The 18049-nt window shown below is 38.4% G+C and overlaps 3 protein-coding genes across 6 annotated transcripts in view; 2 read left to right on the plus strand and 1 right to left on the minus strand.

Moving 5' to 3' along the window:
- Positions 1-18049, minus strand: part of tmem135 (transmembrane protein 135) — a 22839-nt gene continuing 4790 nt past the window's right edge. The window contains exons 3-21 of one of the 2 annotated variants that reach the window (XM_077739900.1): positions 16442-16590; positions 12320-12453; positions 9151-9321; positions 6698-6758; positions 4221-4464; positions 3695-3822; positions 3501-3593; positions 3391-3424; positions 3160-3225; positions 3038-3084; positions 2921-2962; positions 2654-2830; positions 2336-2405; positions 2097-2264; positions 1959-2022; positions 1821-1897; positions 1612-1710; positions 1465-1532; positions 1-1160 (exon numbers count right to left, since the gene is read on the minus strand). In XM_077739900.1, coding sequence (XP_077596026.1) covers positions 1010-1160; positions 1465-1532; positions 1612-1710; positions 1821-1897; positions 1959-2022; positions 2097-2264; positions 2336-2405; positions 2654-2830; positions 2921-2962; positions 3038-3084; positions 3160-3225; positions 3391-3424; positions 3501-3593; positions 3695-3822; positions 4221-4361 — 1425 coding nt within the window. In that variant the 5' untranslated portion in view covers positions 4362-4464; positions 6698-6758; positions 9151-9321; positions 12320-12453; positions 16442-16590 and the 3' untranslated portion in view covers positions 1-1009. The remainder of the gene's footprint in view (positions 1161-1464; positions 1533-1611; positions 1711-1820; positions 1898-1958; positions 2023-2096; positions 2265-2335; positions 2406-2653; positions 2831-2920; positions 2963-3037; positions 3085-3159; positions 3226-3390; positions 3425-3500; positions 3594-3694; positions 3823-4220; positions 4465-6697; positions 6759-9150; positions 9322-12319; positions 12454-16441; positions 16591-18049) is intronic. The other variant, XM_077739901.1, reaches the window with a different exon arrangement.
- Positions 5197-13381, plus strand: hephl1b (hephaestin-like 1b). 2 transcript variants are annotated; one of them, XM_077739885.1, is made up of 20 exons: positions 5197-5578; positions 6584-6828; positions 7356-7568; positions 7726-7908; positions 8000-8254; positions 8356-8524; positions 8743-8882; positions 8983-9114; positions 9196-9401; positions 9587-9728; positions 9870-10082; positions 10270-10486; positions 10561-10700; positions 10823-10948; positions 11027-11133; positions 11561-11792; positions 11993-12132; positions 12314-12470; positions 12584-12604; positions 13081-13381. In XM_077739885.1, exons 1-20 carry the CDS (start codon positions 5406-5408, stop codon positions 13158-13160), a joined length of 3291 nt encoding a protein of 1096 aa, XP_077596011.1. In that variant the 5' UTR covers positions 5197-5405; the 3' UTR covers positions 13161-13381. The 2 variants fall into 2 exon arrangements, with proteins under 2 accessions (XP_077596011.1, XP_077596009.1); XM_077739883.1 differs by having other exon boundaries at positions 5198-5578; positions 9584-9728.
- Positions 15110-18049, plus strand: part of slc43a2b (solute carrier family 43 member 2b) — a 6544-nt gene continuing 3604 nt past the window's right edge. For both annotated transcript variants that reach the window (XM_077739893.1, XM_077739894.1), the window contains exons 1-4: positions 15110-15390; positions 16425-16719; positions 16895-16950; positions 17059-17135. In XM_077739893.1, the coding sequence (XP_077596019.1) occupies positions 15231-15390; positions 16425-16719; positions 16895-16950; positions 17059-17135 (588 nt within the window). In that variant the 5' untranslated portion in view covers positions 15110-15230. The remainder of the gene's footprint in view (positions 15391-16424; positions 16720-16894; positions 16951-17058; positions 17136-18049) is intronic.

Below are 18049 nucleotides of genomic sequence, written 5' to 3' on the forward strand. Positions count from 1 at the left end.
TGAATCAAAATAGTACTTTTAATACTTCATTTTGACAAATGCAGACAATTGCCTTGGTGTAAAAGAGATTATGTCAGTATAATGTCATGTTTATAACAATGAATCATCTTCCAGAGGTCATTTGTGTTTAAAGCTATTTTGGAGGTGCAAAATGTTCAGAAAACTGACATTTTACAGCATAACAAAATTGTGGTCCACTTGTGAAAACACATGAAGATAAAATACTACAAAAGTGAGAGTGACAGGGTAGAGACTGTTTGGTTGTAAAAAAAAAAAAATTAGAAGACACTGAACTTAATCATTTGCATTTAACTCATGAAATACACTTGGGAGAAAGTATTTTCTTTTCAATCTCTTGAAATATAGTCTGTTGGCATCTATTTAAGAAGGTGGAGGTAATTGAAAAACATGTTTAAAAACAAGATATACTGGACCACTGACATTAAAACGCAGCTACTTATTTGTAAATTATTTGTAGAACTGTTGGAACTATTTTGCCAACAAGGAAACTTCTGTTTAGAATAAGACAAAAAATGTAAATCAATGATGCAATTTTTTTGCAGTTTATTAATATGTATATATGAAACTAGTGTTTACATGTTTTTTTGTTTAATAGTAGAGTTCCAGGATTAAAGCTTAGTTTTAGAAGTGCATGGATGTAAAGATAGAATCAAATGGCGGGCCTTATGATTCCCCTCTCCTTAATTAATAGGCAAATTTATTTTAAACACCAAACTCACACTTCTGTGTTTAAATTCAACTCAACTATCAGTATCATTAAAACACCCATTCTGACAAACATTGCTCAGTCAAGAACAAAATGGAATTAACATTAGAAAAGAAAGGTGTAATTAATGGAATGCTACAACCTTAAATGAAAAATGCATAAATCCTTACTCCAGATTTTTATGAGGGCACCGACTAGTAAAAGACCGGTTGAAAAAGACCCAACTAGCATTTCTTCACAAAAGGTCACAATTTGTGATCATGTCCATAGCAACAACCCACATCATCCAAGATGAACGTCACCTCCTGGTAGAAGCATTGTTTTGCTGGGCACTGAAACATAGCGTGGATCCAGTTTGGGCGAAAAACCCTGAAAGTTCTTGGAGGCCTGGGTTCCAAAAACATCCAGAAGCTGTCGGTTCATCAGACCAAACCTAGAAGACAAAAAAAACAGAAGGGGAAAATACAGATGTCAAAATTGTGAAGAAACGAACATTTTACTATTATTTACAAATATATATATATATATATATATATATATATATATATATATATATATATATATATATATATATATATATATATATATATATATATATATATATATATATATATATATATATATATATATATATATATATATATATATATATATATATATATATATATATATATATATATATATATATATATATATATATATATTTTTGCTCTCCAATTACAATAAATCCATCTTACCTGCCCTTAGTGAGGCGCAGAAGAAACTTCCAGTACGCAGGCCGAATATTCTGCATCTCCATCACAGCCTAATAATGATGGACACTTATAATCACATTTTCTGTTGCTTCATTTCGCTTTAGTGTATATTTGTTTGTCTGCACTCACAGCTTGAAAACAGACGGCAGTGGCGATGGCGTAGAGATATGTATCCGCTTGTGGGAAGTATGGGAAATAGCCAGCCTCGATGCCCTTGAAGTACAAGGTCTGGTGCAGAGGGGAGATTGTCGTGTGTTTTAGGCATCAGGAAAGCATCAACAATGAGTAATTGTAAATGAGTAATACACACAAATATCTAAAAATACGGTTCATGTTACCTCCACCAGCTTAGAGAAGAGATACATTGAAATTGATGTGCTCTTGTAGAAGAACATGGAAATTCCTGCCAGGAATCCTGTAAAAAATAGGATGTTAACTCTTCAAACTTAAAGGAATTCCAATACAAATTGACTTACCAGCCACCAAAGCATGGAGCTCATCGTCAATATCCCGCAACCAACGAAGCAAGCAGCTTGTTCCCTGAATGAACCAGGAAAGGATTTAAAAAAAAAAACTCCTATCAGGATGTATCCCAATATTAAGAACATACATACCTTGTAGATGCTAACAAAAAAGCCTAAAAAAGCCCCGAGCTGGAAATTGTCTTTGTTGTAGAAGAGGGAGGGGAGCCGTGAGGGTTTTGAGAAGACAAAGCGTAAGGCTGAGGGCACTTTAAGGCAGCATTGAATCAAGTATCCAACGCTGAACATCCTAACGAAACTCTGAGCAGAAAGATTCATTATCATTAATATAAATGAGCATCACATGAAAAGAATTAAGTATTGACACTTACTTTAACAGAGTAGGAAATACAGTTGTCATGCTGATGTTTACAACATCTGTGTTTTGGACCTCGTTGGCATCTGGATAATTTATGGAATTGCAAGAGAGAAACAACACAACAACCAGTACATCAGTTAAAGTCCAAAATGTAAGTGAAAAAGCAGTACTTTTGTAAAGTTGACTACTGGAGACGAGAGGAATAATGATTAAAATTTGGAAATTTGAAAACAAAATCAATAACTAATTGTTATAATTTTGTCCGTCAAAAAAAATAAAACACTGTGTGGTCCAATTGTAAATAATTAGCAGTGTGCGAGTGTTCCCTCACAATGATTGCAGCATGTTCCTGACATATTCTAGCAAAGATTTGCCCCTTGAGTAACGTTGAATTCTTGAATCGTGTGAAGCCTCAGTCTCTGAGCTGGATGACGTCTCGAGGGGAGTTGGCGGAACCTGCTCGGCCAGAACAGAGTGAGATGGGATCTCTTCTTTCCCAATGATGAATCTGAGGGTGACAAAATGTCCGGCAGAAGAAGAGAAATGTATTTATTTCAGTCTGAATTGGAGTATAGCTGAGGAATGCACACTAACTTACTTCAATGCCGAAAATGCGAAGCCCTTCAAGCCATCTTTACTCCTGCAGGAAAACATACACATTGACACGAATAATCAGTTTGAGCTATGTGAGTATGTGGCAAAGATGGAACCTGACCTGAAGAGGAACATGTAGAGGGATGCAGTTATGCAGAAGAGGAGCACCTGAGGGGATTACAAAAATATCAGGAGTTGAAGATGAGAAGAAATAGGTAGACATGTTTTTTTTTCTCAATTTACCTCGCCATGTTTGATGGGTTTGATAAGGCCACGTGTCATGGCCATGCGAAACAAGCTCTCTGTTGCCTGCAAATAGGGAACATCATTTTTATAGTACAAGTGTATTACAATTATGTTTGTAATACAGACAAATGGTCACAGGGAGATTGAAAGACTTCCTTTAACAGCTACTTTCTGCATAGTAAGTATTCGAAAAAATACAGTGTGTGTATTGAACAGAGCAGTACTTACGAGATTTGTCATGTATATCGTGAGGAGTCCTCTTCTGTAAAAGAAGCATGTTAATACATGTAATTAAAGCCTAGTAAATGACAATTAGGAATGTAGAAAATCAATCTTACCTGCTCTTACGCTCCAGAAGGATCGCAATATATGAGGCAGGAAGGGCCGAACCAAACCCCGCGGACCAAGAATAAAAACCTCCCAGCAGTTTCCTTCAATGGAAACAATCTGTGTAAATGTGTGAACATTTTGACCGCAAAAAACGTAGTGTAATACTACAGGAGTAATGCAATCTCTGCAGGGCAACACTCACCTGAGAATACAGAAGAAGAAAATATAAAGGCCTCCATTGGCGGTGAGGAACGAGGTAGACTGTAGGATCTCAGGTAGAAGTCTTTTTAAGTAGTAATCCTTTTTCCTTCTTCTAAGAATAGCTGCTACCTGTGAAGTGAAAGTGCACAAGCAACTGTCAAAATCAATACATTGACCTGAGACATCATTTAGTTTGATTATCTAAGTACTTAACCCTGGACAATGCTCATAGACATTGCATGGGTCCTTATAGTTACTGTAACAAACATATTACTGTGTACAAAGCTATAGTATACATGAAACACATCTTCACTTGACATGGGTTAGAATGTGATTCAAAAATACTTCACTCCTTTTTTCTTGTTCATGTTGTACAATTCTTTCTGACATTAAGTTATACTTATTAGGCAGATCTGGCTTCACAAATGTGTTTTATCTGTGGTAACGAAGCGATCTTCAAACATTCCCTGAACTCTAGTTTGCTAGGCTAACGTGGCTAGCTATAGCGTTAGGAGTAAACAACTCACCACGTAGAGGGGGGCGTATATTTTGAAAGAGACCTCAAGTGCGCCTCTCGTTATGTCCATGGTGGATCCCAAACATGACGGGTTCCAAGTGTGGCCGACTTCGTAGCAGTTGTGTGTTAGTAATTTACTGAGCGCTGCCATTGTTGTTCTGCTGGATCACTGAGTGACAGCGATGGGTGGGTGGACACGACATCAGCTGACGTGGGCGTTCACGTTGGCCAGCCCCGTCGACGTCAAGCTCCGGCTGGCAGGAAAAAAAAAGCAAAAATATTGCAATTCCTTATTTAAAATCGCGTGCGATTTTTTTGAAAATACACTTCATCAGTCTGCAGTGCTAAACATGCATTTCATCACGGGATGAATGCATCCAAAACAATAGGTTTTCGATTTATTCTTGATTTTTTATTATTATTATCATTGTAATCATTATTATTCATAAGTAAACAAACTGATGGAAAGTGCTTATCTCGTAATCTGCTAAAATAATAAATATACATGAATCTTAATGATGGGGCTCTTTTTCTATATTTGATTTAGAATGTTATATGGAAAATAAAATGGATCAATATTAAAATGTTCCAGTCCCAGGAGGTTAAGCGTCTTATTATGGTGATGGCATAACACATAATTAAATCCATGCATAAGATAATGATGTATTCCTTAGTGCTGACTATTAAAGGTGTTCCACCACAAACCCAATAGACGCGCAAATCGTGCGTTTGCAATGCTAAAATGTGGTCAGTAGATGTCAGCAATTATATAGCATCATAATGCACATCCAACAGGGATATGAACTAAATGAACTCACGAATAAATATCCCAAATGTCCCTCAGCACCATATGGACAATTTGACAGCAAATTCGCAAATTCCCATGACTGGTGAATTTGCACTTTCCTATAATGGCTGTCCTATAATTTCCCTGCGGACATTTCAAAATGATGACAAATCTGTCATATTAGTGGGGGTTGTTGTTTTTAACGTTTTTTTTTTCATCATTCAACGGAGGCGGTCGCTTCTCTGCGGGTTCTTCCTCCGTCCTCAATAGACGGACTGTTTTCATTCGCACACGCAAGTCATTCGACCTGTTGCACTGACAGCGCGCTTCCACAGTGAAAAGTTCCGTAGAGTTTCGCCCCCCTCTTGTTTCTTTTTAGGGTGATTTTCCCTCCCCTTTCGTGCAACCATGGCGGCGACCTGGACCGTACGATCTGTCTGTTTATTGTTTATCTTCTGTCTGGCTGTGGAGAGGACACGGGGCCGGGAAAGGGTCTACTATGTGGGGGTTATCGAGGATTTGTGGGATTACGCACCAAGTGGGAAAAATTTATTGAACAACGTGGACGTCGCAGATGATGAGTAAGTCCATCATGGCTTTTATCTTTATTTTCTTGAGGTGAAAATCCCTGACAATGGGTCTGTTCTTGGAATAGGAGAAACAGAAGAACGTCTTAAACTTTGACCTCTTAGGCGAATCTGTCAGTTTCCAATGACTATAATAAAAGAGTTCCCATAAAACTTGAACTTTACATAGACATAAAGTTTACATAAATTATATGATGTTGTTTGCCTGTTTTTTGGTTTGTTTCCCTTTTTAACCCTCATTCTTGGTGATGTCTTCACGGAAGTTTCATCCCAAATTGGTCAGTGATTTGCCATCCGCAAAAGAAGCACAAGGCAAATATTCATTCATTCATTTTCTGTAGCCTCACAAGAATCATGGGGGGTGTTGGAGCCTATCCCAGCTGGCACTCTAAATTGGTGGCCAGCCAATTGCAAGGCATATTCATACCTTGGGGCAATTTGAAGTGTAATGCAAATATTGTCCAAGGTAAAAATTGGCAAATAGCCTAAAATATCACCACTTTTCAGGAAATTAAAAAAACTGATTCAACTAGCATAATTTGAACCACTTTAGTCACATGAACAGTTGAGGTAAACATGATTAAAACTTGACTAGACAAACTAGACTGTCACAACATTTTTAAAGTTCCTGTTTGAAACTAGAAGAGCCTGATTGTATAATACTGGACTTCTGCGTTTTAGCCAAGAAGGCCCCCCTCTGTTTCAGTGTTTGGCTTCTTGGAAATGTTCTTTGCTATGCAGTTGTTTGTCAGCCACAATTAGAAGGCCGTTTGACCCACAGTCATGACTCATAGTTTCAGTCCGTGATTGACCATGAGAAAAGATAAATCACAGCCTTTTGACCTACTTGTGTGGAGAACAAACACCACACGTGTCGGGTACCATGATGTTCTTTCTTGTTGAGTCATGTAATTTAAATACAATGACTATTATAACTCATTTCAAGTCTGTCCAGATACCCTCTTTACTGACACTAAAACCATTACTGACACATTTCAGGCATGCATCAATATTTCTGGAAAGAGGACCCCAGCGTATTGGCAGCGTTTATAAGAAGGCCATGTTCCGACAGTATACCAATGCCACATACAGTCAACAATCCCCCCGGCCTACCTGGTTAGGCTTCCTAGGACCTGTGCTGCGAGCAGAGGTCAACGACATCATTGTGGTCCACCTGAAAAACATGGCAACCAGAAACTACTCAATTCATCCTCATGGTGTTTTCTATGAAAAGAACATGGAAGGTAGCCTTTTAAAAGATCAATCAGTCCGAAAATTGTTGTTTTGAGAGCATCTGTAACTAAGTAAATATTTCATTTTTGTAAACTAGTGAGCTAAAATCCATTATTTTTAAATAAACATTTATACACGTAAAAATAAAATAACTGAGTTAAAATAAATGTGATAGACAATTACAATCAATCTTACAATCAAAACAAATAAAAATCCAGCACTGCAATCCTTACCTAGTCTTTTTTGGAGATAATAATTATTGCCAAAGAATATGGCCTAAGTATTTTTGGACCCTTTGTTATGCAACAGCTCCCCATCCCCCACAAAGCAGGGGAAAGAGAACAACAGCCTTTGGAATCTTTTTAAGAACTAACGCCAAAAAAATATGGTATTTCCTCAGGAAAACATCCAGATGTGAATTTCTATATAGTAGCAAATTACAGTTGTTTTTCTTTAGAATGGCCCATAAATCCATGAAACATTCTCAGTAACCTTTCAATGTAAACTGACCAAGAATTTTCTTTTGTTGGCCTCTCAGGGGCACTTTATCCAGACGGGACCTCTGGTAACCTTAAGCTGGATGACTCCGTACCCCCGGGGGGAAGCTACACTTATCGCTGGGAGGTCAAGCCTGAATTTGCTCCGACCGATGAAGATGCCAACTGTCTGACGTGGGTGTACCACTCTCACTTAGATGCCCCTATGGATATCGCTTCTGGCTTAATAGGGGCCCTGCTTACTTGCAAGAAAGGTAGGATGGTAGCGTGTGCTTACACGTTATGACCGTCAACCCGTATTGAACTCATTTGGCTTCTTTTGAATCCCGTTGAATGAATGAATTATGAAATTGGATTTAAAGGATGATCATTTGCTGCTATATACAGTTTATATCTTTACTCACTCCTCAGGAATTCTAAAAGAGAATAGTGAACAGGACATTCGCAATGATGTGAATCAAGATGTCTTCCTGATGTTTACCGTAATGGATGAAAATTTGAGTTGGTACCTTGAGGACAACATTCAGAGACTTCCCAATTCGTCTGAGGTTGACCGAGAAGACGAAGACTTTATGGAATCAAACCTGATGCATGGTAAGAGATCTGCTCAATATTAATCTAACATGCTTGTTTGTTTTAGGAGTGTCCTCACTTTATAACGTTTGCTTGTCCCCTTGTGTCATAGCCATTAATGGGTACATGTTTGGTAACCTGCCTGGAATTGAGCTATGCCAGGACCGTGCTGTGTCTTGGCATTTGTTTGGCATGGGTAACGAGGTGGATATTCACTCGGCCTTTTTCCATGGAAATACCGTATTGGACCGTGGTCATCGGACTGATGTTCTCAGCCTTTTCCCAGCTACTTTTGTTACAGCTGAGATGGTGCCCACAGCGAAGGGCAAGTGGCTGCTGACCTGTCAAGTTAATGACCACCTGCAGGGTAGGGTGCCAAACCTCTTTAAAATCCCCACCCCCTTTGGTTTGGTGAATTAAAATTAGAAAACCAAAAAAATCAATTCCAACAGTTTTTGTCTATTTCAGCTGGAATGCAGGCATTTTATCAAGTGAATTCCTGTGGCAACGAGACCGTTACAAAAGCCATGGGTGGTGTTGTCAGAAAATACTATGTAGCAGCAGAGAAAATGCAGTGGAACTATGCTCCTTTGGAAAAAGACCTGATTAAAAATGTTTCCCTCACTGATGCAGGCAGGTATGAGAAGAAAAAAGCCTAATGAGAATTTCTATCAGAATGAAATATTGCTGCTACCCGGAATCCAAGTACACTAGGGTCGAAAAGACTTAGCATTTTTGGTGACTTTTTGTGATGAAACATGATTTATGTAATTTTTTTTTTATTACAATACTTTTGAAGACTTCAGATTCTTCGAAATCTAAATAATGCCAATTATTATACTGTTATGTTTCCAGCCCATCAGAGGCATTTTTTGGTAAAGATGGCGGTCGAATTGGCGGCACATATATAAAGGTGATGTACAAAGAATACACAGACGATACCTTCAGTACTGAAAAATTACGAGAGCCTGAATCACACCACTTGGGAATGTTAGGTGAGGGTTATGAGTTCTTCTAATGTATTAGGTGGCCACCCATCTCCCACATTTTGCTTTTCAATTATAACATCCTGCCGGGTATCCATTATTTATTCAGGTCCCGTCTTGAAGGCAGAAGAAGGAGATACGCTCAATGTGACCTTTTTAAATAAAGCTGATAGAAACTACAGCATCCATCCACATGGATTGCACTATGAAAAACGCTTCCAAGGAAGCAGCTATGATGACGGTGAGTAAAAAGACTGAAAAGACTGAATGAACTTACACTATAGTGGAATCTTTTGTAGCTATACTTCTTTCTGTGTATAAGGTTTCGAAAAACCTGGTGCCCACGTTGCTCCCGGGGAGATGTTCACCTACTCCTGGCAGGTGCTGGAAGGTCCATCTGCATCTGATTCTGCCTGTGTCCCCTATTTGTACTACTCCGCAACTGCACCTGTTGAAGACACAAACGCAGGATTAGTGGGACCTTTGCTTGTGTGCCGGAGAGGAACATTAGAAGAAGATGGAACTCAGGTTACTCTGCTCTCCAATACACTGCAAAAAATACTATTGGCGAATGAAAAATTCCTCTGACAAGCATTAATCAAGAGTTAAGGTTAATCTTTTGCTAAGTAAAAATACGTAATATGCCTAGAGCTTGTATCCCATCCCATTATACTGCGTTTGTGTACTGAAATGTCTTACATTGTTCACAGAAGGGTGTGGACAAAGAGTTCTTTCTCATGTTTTCTGTGATGGATGAAAACCTGAGCTGGTATTTGGATGAGAATATAAACACATTTGGCAGCAGTGAGACAAATGTAGAGGATGAAGAGTTCCAGGAAAGCAACAAGATGCATGGTGAGCAGTTTGTATTTGTATAAAGATGCCACAAGAGAGAGACCAATAGAGAGGATCATATAGGTATGATCAATATCATACACCTGTGGCATGTTTGGTTTGCATTTTATAAACAGAGTGTATTTTCTTTAACTGTGACAGCTGTGAATGGGCTCATGTATGGGAACCTTCCTGGCCTGGACATGTGTGCTGGAGACAAAGTCATGTGGTACACCTTTGGTCTCGGTACTGAGGTGGACATCCATGGTGTTTATTTCCAAGGGAACACCTTCAAAAAGCAGGGCACCACGCGAGACACTCTCAACCTCTTCCCTCACACAACTGCAACTGTGGAGATGCAGCCAAAGACTCCAGGTTATTCTCAAAAATGTATACATACAAGGACACCATGTCCTGTTTAACGAATAATTGGGGAGCGGCCAACCATTTGTCAAGAGTGTACTTGACAAGCAGTTATGTCATCAGCTATCCTGTTTAGATAGCTTTACATGGAGATGCATGATCTATACCAGTATTTTGCTATTCCATACATTTTCACCAGACACTTTCGAGGTAAGCTGCAGAGTAACCGACCACTACTCAGCCGGCATGAAGCAGCAGTATCGAGTGTCCTCCTGCTCTGGCCGTGAAATAAACATTTCACATACAGCTCCTACCAAAACTGTTCGGTATTTTATCGCAGCTGAAGAAATAGAGTGGGACTACTCACCCAGCAGGGAGTGGGAGCTGGAAAAACACCACAGCACATCAGAGGACAGGTAAAGTGTCTGAATATAGGACTTAAGACAAATGCTAGAACCGGTAATAACAGAGATAAATATTTGTTTCCCAGTCCAGGTAATATATTTGTAGGAAAAGGGGAGAACCGAATTGGCTCACGCTACCAAAAAGCTGTGTATAAAGAGTACCTGGATGAAAGCTTCACAGTTGAGAAGAAAAGGAGTTCCAGTCAAGAACACTTGGGAATTCTGGGTATGATTTTTGTTCATTATAATCATCATTATAGTGTACATAGCCCAATGCACTGCCCAATGTAGTTGATCACGAGTGTGAATGGACAATGGACTAATTTAGGATTTTTCCTTTTAATGTAGGTCCAATAATCAAATGTGAAGTGGGCGAACAGATTGTAATCACGTTCAAGAACAAAGCCACGCATCCATTTGGGATTACTGCACATGGAGTAAAGACCTTTGGCCCTTCCCTTTCTGTTGACCCCGGTAAAAATGGAAGGGAAAACTACAGAAGTCATTTCACTTATGGTGGCTAATTGAACCTTAATGATCATCTGTTGTCAGGCTATTTGACCGAGGAGGTGTGGAATGTACCTGAAAGCTCTGGCCCAGGGATCTCAGATCCCGATTGCATTTCTTATGCCTACTACTCTGACGTCAACTTCATCAAGGTACGCTCCACGTTGCCTATGTATTGTGAAAGTGATATGAAAGCACAGAGTTTACAGTGTGTTATAAGAACATGTTAATTATTAACTTATCTGTCACGCGGAAGAGGAAATAGGACATATTGACCAAAAAGGTAGGAAACAGTTACGTTAGATTTGACTCATTTATTCTTCTGAAACCTTAAATCGAATTTATTTAGAATGATTTGAGGACAGCGATTGACAGCCAACATCATTGCCCTTTAACTGGTCTTGTATTTATTCTGCTATAAGTAGACATGTTTTTTTAAAATGTTTAGTAGATTCTGTTACTCTCTTTAATTAGATGTTTGTACTTCGCTCATTAAAAATGTTGCTCATAAGCAGAAGTTAGGCACAACGCACCAAATGGTAACAGAACGTTAATGATGAAGCATTTGTGCACCTATAGGACATCTACAGTGGCCTTTTGGGCCCGTTGGTGGTGTGCAAACCTGGCGTTCTAAAGGGTGAAGGTTCCGACCGGTACAGACTCGACATAGAGAAGGAGTTTGCCCTGTTTTTTATGGTGCATGACGAAAACCAGTCCCACTACTTGAAAAAGAACATAAAAAAATACCTCAAAGTGGACCCTGACACATTCATACAGGATGAAGACTTTGAAGAGAGCAATAAAATGCACGGTAAGACAAGGAAATGATCAGTGAAAGATGAATACTGAATAATTTCAGACTCACGTTTTAATCCAGTGTAGAGTTTTAACATTATAACGTATGCCAGAAACATACAAAATCTGAATTCAACCTTTAATTCCCAGAACGTGAGGAATATATGATAATCTCTCACACACCAACTGATTTAAATATCTTGTTTTAAATTATAGGAATTAACGGAAAACTTTATGGAAACCTCCATGGATTGGTGATGACCCAGGGAGAAAAGATTAATTGGTATTTACTTGGCATGGGTAACGAAGTGGACATGCACACTGTACACTTCCATGCGGAGACTTTTACTTACAAGGTGAGCTTCACACACAAAGCCATCACCTAAATTGGCTTTCGTTTAATGGGATCACAAAAATTCTTGTGATTTACAATAATGACGGAAGGTTTGGAGTCCAATTCTTGGTGTCAAAGTGTACGTGGGCAAGTGATATACTATACAAATCCAATGGATTATTATGAATTATTTGTTTTTGTAGACTGACCGTGTACACCGGGCAGACGTGTTTGACCTTTTCCCCGGAACTTTTCAAACTGTGGAGATGGTGGCTGGAAATCCGGGAACGTGGCTGCTCCACTGTCATGTCACCGACCATATCCATGCAGGCATGGAAACAACCTTTACCATCAATAATAGTAAGTTAGCAACATGCATGTCGGCCTTGCATTGTCATAAGGAACTACAAAGTTGCATGGGTAGATACTAAAGATTGTTTTTATAATTTAAAATGTGCTTTTCTTCCCCCCAGAATCCAAAATCGCTTCACATGGTAAGTTATTAATATGAATTTTTTTATAGCTCATTGCAATTTTATAATGTACTAGTCTGGAGGGTAAGGGGAATGAATGGCAGCCTAATTTGGTGCAGACTTGAGTTTCCTTGCAGTGGAAGAATGATGTCATTAGATGGCGACATCACCACTTTAAACTGACTTGCCAATAATAAACCCCACAAGGAAAAAAAATGAAACAACAGCACTTGATGTGTTTTGAGCTCAAATTTTCAGGTTTTTGCAAAGTTATTCATTTCTGAAAGTTGTTTGATTAGTAAAGCCTAGGGCCCACTTTCTAATTTTATCATTTAAATTTGGCCTATTGGTAAAGACCCTGTGCTCTAGTAATATATGTTTTTATACAAAATAAATTGCAAAAAAGTTTAATTGTTCCTTTGTCCTAAAGCAGTATGTACATGTTTATTTTACTAACAACTGCCTTTCTTTTCTGTAATATGTCCAATCTTCTCTAGCTGCTGTTCCTAAAGGCACCATGCAGATGTTATTTATCTCCATCACAATTGAACTCTGGTTCATATTATTGATACACTGAAAGACTTTGGGAATTGTGAAAATACACTGGGGGAAAAAGTAGGGAAAATCAGGATTGTTTTGATGTTGGGTTAGGGTTAGATTCAAAGACTGTGGGAGTTTAACTGTGTGTACTACTACTAATGAATGTTTGTGTACTGTGTACAATATTGCTGCACTGACTAATTTTGCATAGTATTGCTGCACCAAATATTTTACTGGAATAAAAGCTTTCTTTGTCAAGTTGTGATGTGTTATGTTTGTGTTTGTACACTGCTTTCAGGTCAAATTCTACCACCACGTCAGTGACCTCTGTCATTTCAATTCTCTTGAACTCAAATGACCTCAATTGGAGGAAATAAGTCATTCTCTTTTGTCACTATTTGACTTACTATTAACAAAGTCTAGCTTTGATGTAGAACCAAGAGTCTGATTAATCATTGACTCACTGATCAAACGGTTTGAAACATAATCAGACATTGATCACAGCAACGACACATAAATAAATATAAAGCATTGGGATTGACCACTGAGGGACCTCATTTGCATGTGCATCAACAGTCAGTTGCAATGGTTTCATTGTCACACACATTCTGCTGTGTAATCTATCATCAGCCTAGATCACAACAACACTACCAAAGCTACAGAGATGATTCACTACACTGCAAAAACAGAAATCTAAAAGACATTCTTTAATTTTTTTGTTGAATCTGCTTTTAGGTAGATTTTTATCTTTCCAAGTAGAATCTAAGAACTTCAAATATTTTATCCCTAAACATAATAATACTATATAAAACTGGTTAAAACAACAAAGTGATAACTGAGTACTAGTAGTTTTTGTTTGCCTTTCTCATTGCTTTTGTTGATCCACTTATACATATAATGAATATGACAAAACTATGATGTAGGAAACCAATTAATCAAGCAATTCCTGGTTTCAGTGCAGTATCGGTCTAGATCAAGAATCCATTAAGTGCTGAACTAGAATGTATATATAGTTTAAATAATTATTTTAATGTCAACAATGAACTTGTTTTATTTCTTCCTTCTTCCATCATATTCCCCGTAAAAAAACAATTTTAGTTTTTGTTGTTTTTCAACAATGTTATTATTTAATTTTAAGTCAACGGAAGCAAAGTTCTCCTGGTGTCTAAAACTGCAGTAATAATCAAAATATAGACCCGCAATTGTTTTTGTCTCATTTTGTTTTTGCAAAGATAATGACGTCAGTGAGGTGTTTTTATATGAAGGGAGTCCTAAAATAATCATATTATTATTTAATAATATAATTATAATAAATAATAATTAATAAAAACACTGCATACAGGTGAGTCAAGGGGAAAAACTTACTAGATTTCCATGATGTAATGTTGAAGTATTACTTTCAAGAGAATATTTGCATTATAGTGCAGATAACATAGTTGTGATAACATTTGTGACAATTTCCCATACAAAAGAAAGCTTTTGTCTCCACTAATTTGTTTGTCTTGTATTCCCTTTATGTTTTGAATGCACAAGAGTACAGTAATTGCAGTGCTGCGGTTGAATGGGCCCCTGAGGACATTTAGGCAGGGAGGCAGGAGAGGAGGGGAGCTTCTGAGGGGCCCTGAGGTTTTGGAGTCCAGTTTCTCCCAGTTTCGACCAGTTTAGTATCTTCTTTTATTCACCGAAAACAACAGTAGCCCTTTTATTCCACTATGGGTGCTCACTCAGTTGAACATCATCATCATTTTTTTGCACTGGTAAAAAAAAATCCACTATGTACTCCTGATAATTAAAGTTAAAATGCTTTACACGCATGTAGCTCATTCGGTTATCAGGCAGGGTTCAAAGTAAATTGTTGCAATAAAAGTTACCCCAACTAGTTGTTGTTTTGCAGCGATAGGCTGACTGTAAAAAAAAAATGTCCCCTCCCCTCCCCTCCGGCTTTTGTCTTCTCAGATAAAGTGACCACTGATCCTTCATCACAAGCACCGGTCAACGAGGCAACAACAACAGGCTCCCTCTCTTCACCCCTCCTCACCACCTTCAGTGTCTCCCACTCGTCTAGTTCTTTTTCACTCTCTGATAGCCTATCATCCTTCTCTTAAGTATGGCTCCTACGCTGGTCACAGCGTTTGCCCGCCGCTGGTGGATGGCAGTCACTGCCATCGTTGAAAATCTACTCTTTTCTGCTGTCCTATTGGGATGGGGATCACTTCTCATTATGCTCAAGTCAGAGGGCTTCTACTCATACCTTTGCAGTTATGAAGGTAAGTTGTTTAACTCTACAGCTTTTTATTTGTGACTAAAACAATGTTGAGCTGAGTTAGAATAGTTAAAATTTAATTATTACCTTGTGTGATTGGAATCATCGTTAAAGTACATACACACCTATGTTGAATGCCTTGTGGGAGACCACGCAAAGATAAGTTGGAAAAACATCCTTTGAGTGCAAATGGATATTTGTATACACACTATATCCCATTCATTTGGGTTGCGACCAGTCGAGGGAGATTTATAACTGACAAAGTGAGATGGAGTTGGTTGTATGTAGTACATCCAAAATCAACATACCACTTGCAGAAATCCATTAGTTTTTTGTCTGGACTGAAAGCGCCAAAGGTTAATTACGGCTATCTAATATCTATGAAATGTATGTGGTTAGTCACCAAATCAGACTATTGACTGGTCAGAGATCACCTGGTTCATTTATTGTCTTTGGACTCTTAACAACAATAATTAATCAAGTTTTAGTTTCAACTCAGTTGGTCTTTCTAAATCAGAAGCGACCCAAAATGACCCTCACATACAATAAGAATTATACTTCATATTTTATGATATTGGCAATTTATCTTGCTGTATTAGTAGTCCAAGTTAATGATAAAACCTAATCAGTGCTACTATTGTTTCTACCTGAGCCAACCAATCAACACAATAAATATTTCTCCGTCATGCCTCATATGGAGCTTCCGCAGTAATGATACAGACATCTTATCTAGCGCCTGAAGATTCAAAAAGGTGATTACAGCGCCAGCTCAGCTCTTTTGCAGGCATGTGACAGGTGATAGCGAGACAGAGGAAAGCAGAAGCAGCACTTTTGTTGTGGCCATGCGGATGTTCAAAGTCCACTGATAAAGGTCAGGGAGGGAACAACAGGCTGATAGGAAAAATGATGAGTAGAGAGGAGTGACAATAAAAAAAATAGGAAATCAATCATAATGATGGCGTAATATGACATTACACAATGTATGCATTGGAGATGGAAATTATTTTCTATGTTTCATGTTTATATTTCATTTGATAGGTAACAGTTCCACTTACAATTTGTCACTGGAGACGACGCAAGCGCCCGAAGAGTACGTTGAATACTATGAAGAAGGCGAAGGAGATGTTGTGGCCCTCGGCGACGGGGTGGAGATGAGGCCCTTGGGTCCTGCTGATGGCCCTTTAAAGATGAACGGCTGGCTAATCTGTAAAGAGCAGGATGAGATGTTGAACCTGGCTTTTACGGTTGGCTCTTTCCTACTCTCTGCCATTACGCTACCGCTTGGAATCGTCATGGACAAATATGGTCCTCGCAAACTACGTCTGTTGGGAAGGTGAGCGATAAACATCGGTCTGAGTAACAACAACAAAAGCAAACTTCTGCAGAACAGAATGTGTGAAAACAAAGCCATTGAGTTTGCTTTTAACGTCACATGGTTCATAAAGTCATATATTCTTGTCATTTTAGTGAATCCCAAAAGAGCCACAAACTGTATTTTGTCATTTCAGCACGTGCTTTGGTTTGTCTTGTCTGCTCATTGCTTATGGAGCCTACCAACCAAATGGTAAAGTACAAAAACACACTTTATACAGAGTATCCATATTAAGAAATGCATGTTCTGTAAATGTTTCTCGACTAACTAATGAGCTGGTTTACCTTTCTCCTTTGACAGAACTCTCAGTTCTTATCTTTATTGCCCTGACATTCAATGGCTTTGGTGGCATGTGCATGACCTTCACCTCCCTAACGGTAAGTGTGTGAATGAATAAAACAGGGAAAATTGACATTGTCCTTTATTCCAAAAACAAATATATAATAAGAAATGGGGGAACGAGTACCCTTAATCACCTACACCAATGTGTATTGAATGAATTAATGAACATATTTACACCACTTAGGGGAATTCCTTTAGTTGTAGTCAGCTTGTGGGAATTAAAAATAGGTCAGATCCAGTAAGGGCAACAATGAGATTTCACAACAGTGACCGTCTTTGCATTCTTTTCCTTTTTTTCACCGTCTTTGCCAACACTGGAGACTATAAGTAAGCTCAAAGTCCAAAAGTTTACCATGGTGATGCTGCTCATTACAGAGGGGCTCTACTCATGTAAATCTCTCCATACTGTACAATATTCAGAGAACTGCATGCAAAAAAAATCATTCTTTTTCCCCCATAAACAACACCCACGCAACATAACAATCTCAAAACGTGACGTGTTTAGTTAATTATTATGTGACTCCACCTTACCCTATAATGGGCCTTTAAATTCTTGGGCAACAGCCAGTTGCGATCACTGGCTTATTGCCATGGTGGCACCCCTCTACTTTCTCTCCTTTCCCATCTCTTATGTAATTGAATGTGGTTGTTGTTGTTGTTCAGTCTCTCGAAACAGAAATGTTTGTTGATATCTTTATCTCTAAATGTGTGCCATATAATTCCATCCTTTGGTGAACTTGAACTAGACATTTGATTATTTGCCAAGTGGAATTAAGATTTTTTTCTATGACTTCAAAACAACAAAGATGTTATCAAAAGAAAGACAGAAAAAATGTAGGAGTACAGGAGCAGTAATTGTTATTGGTAGACCGTCAAAGTCAATTGACCACGACTCAAGTTCGGGTGCAAAAGAATTATGACCGAAAAAAACAAACCACCAAACTTACTG

This window comes from Stigmatopora nigra, chromosome 19, assembly GCF_051989575.1.
Source record: "Stigmatopora nigra isolate UIUO_SnigA chromosome 19, RoL_Snig_1.1, whole genome shotgun sequence".
Taxonomy (NCBI): domain Eukaryota; kingdom Metazoa; phylum Chordata; class Actinopteri; order Syngnathiformes; family Syngnathidae; genus Stigmatopora; species Stigmatopora nigra.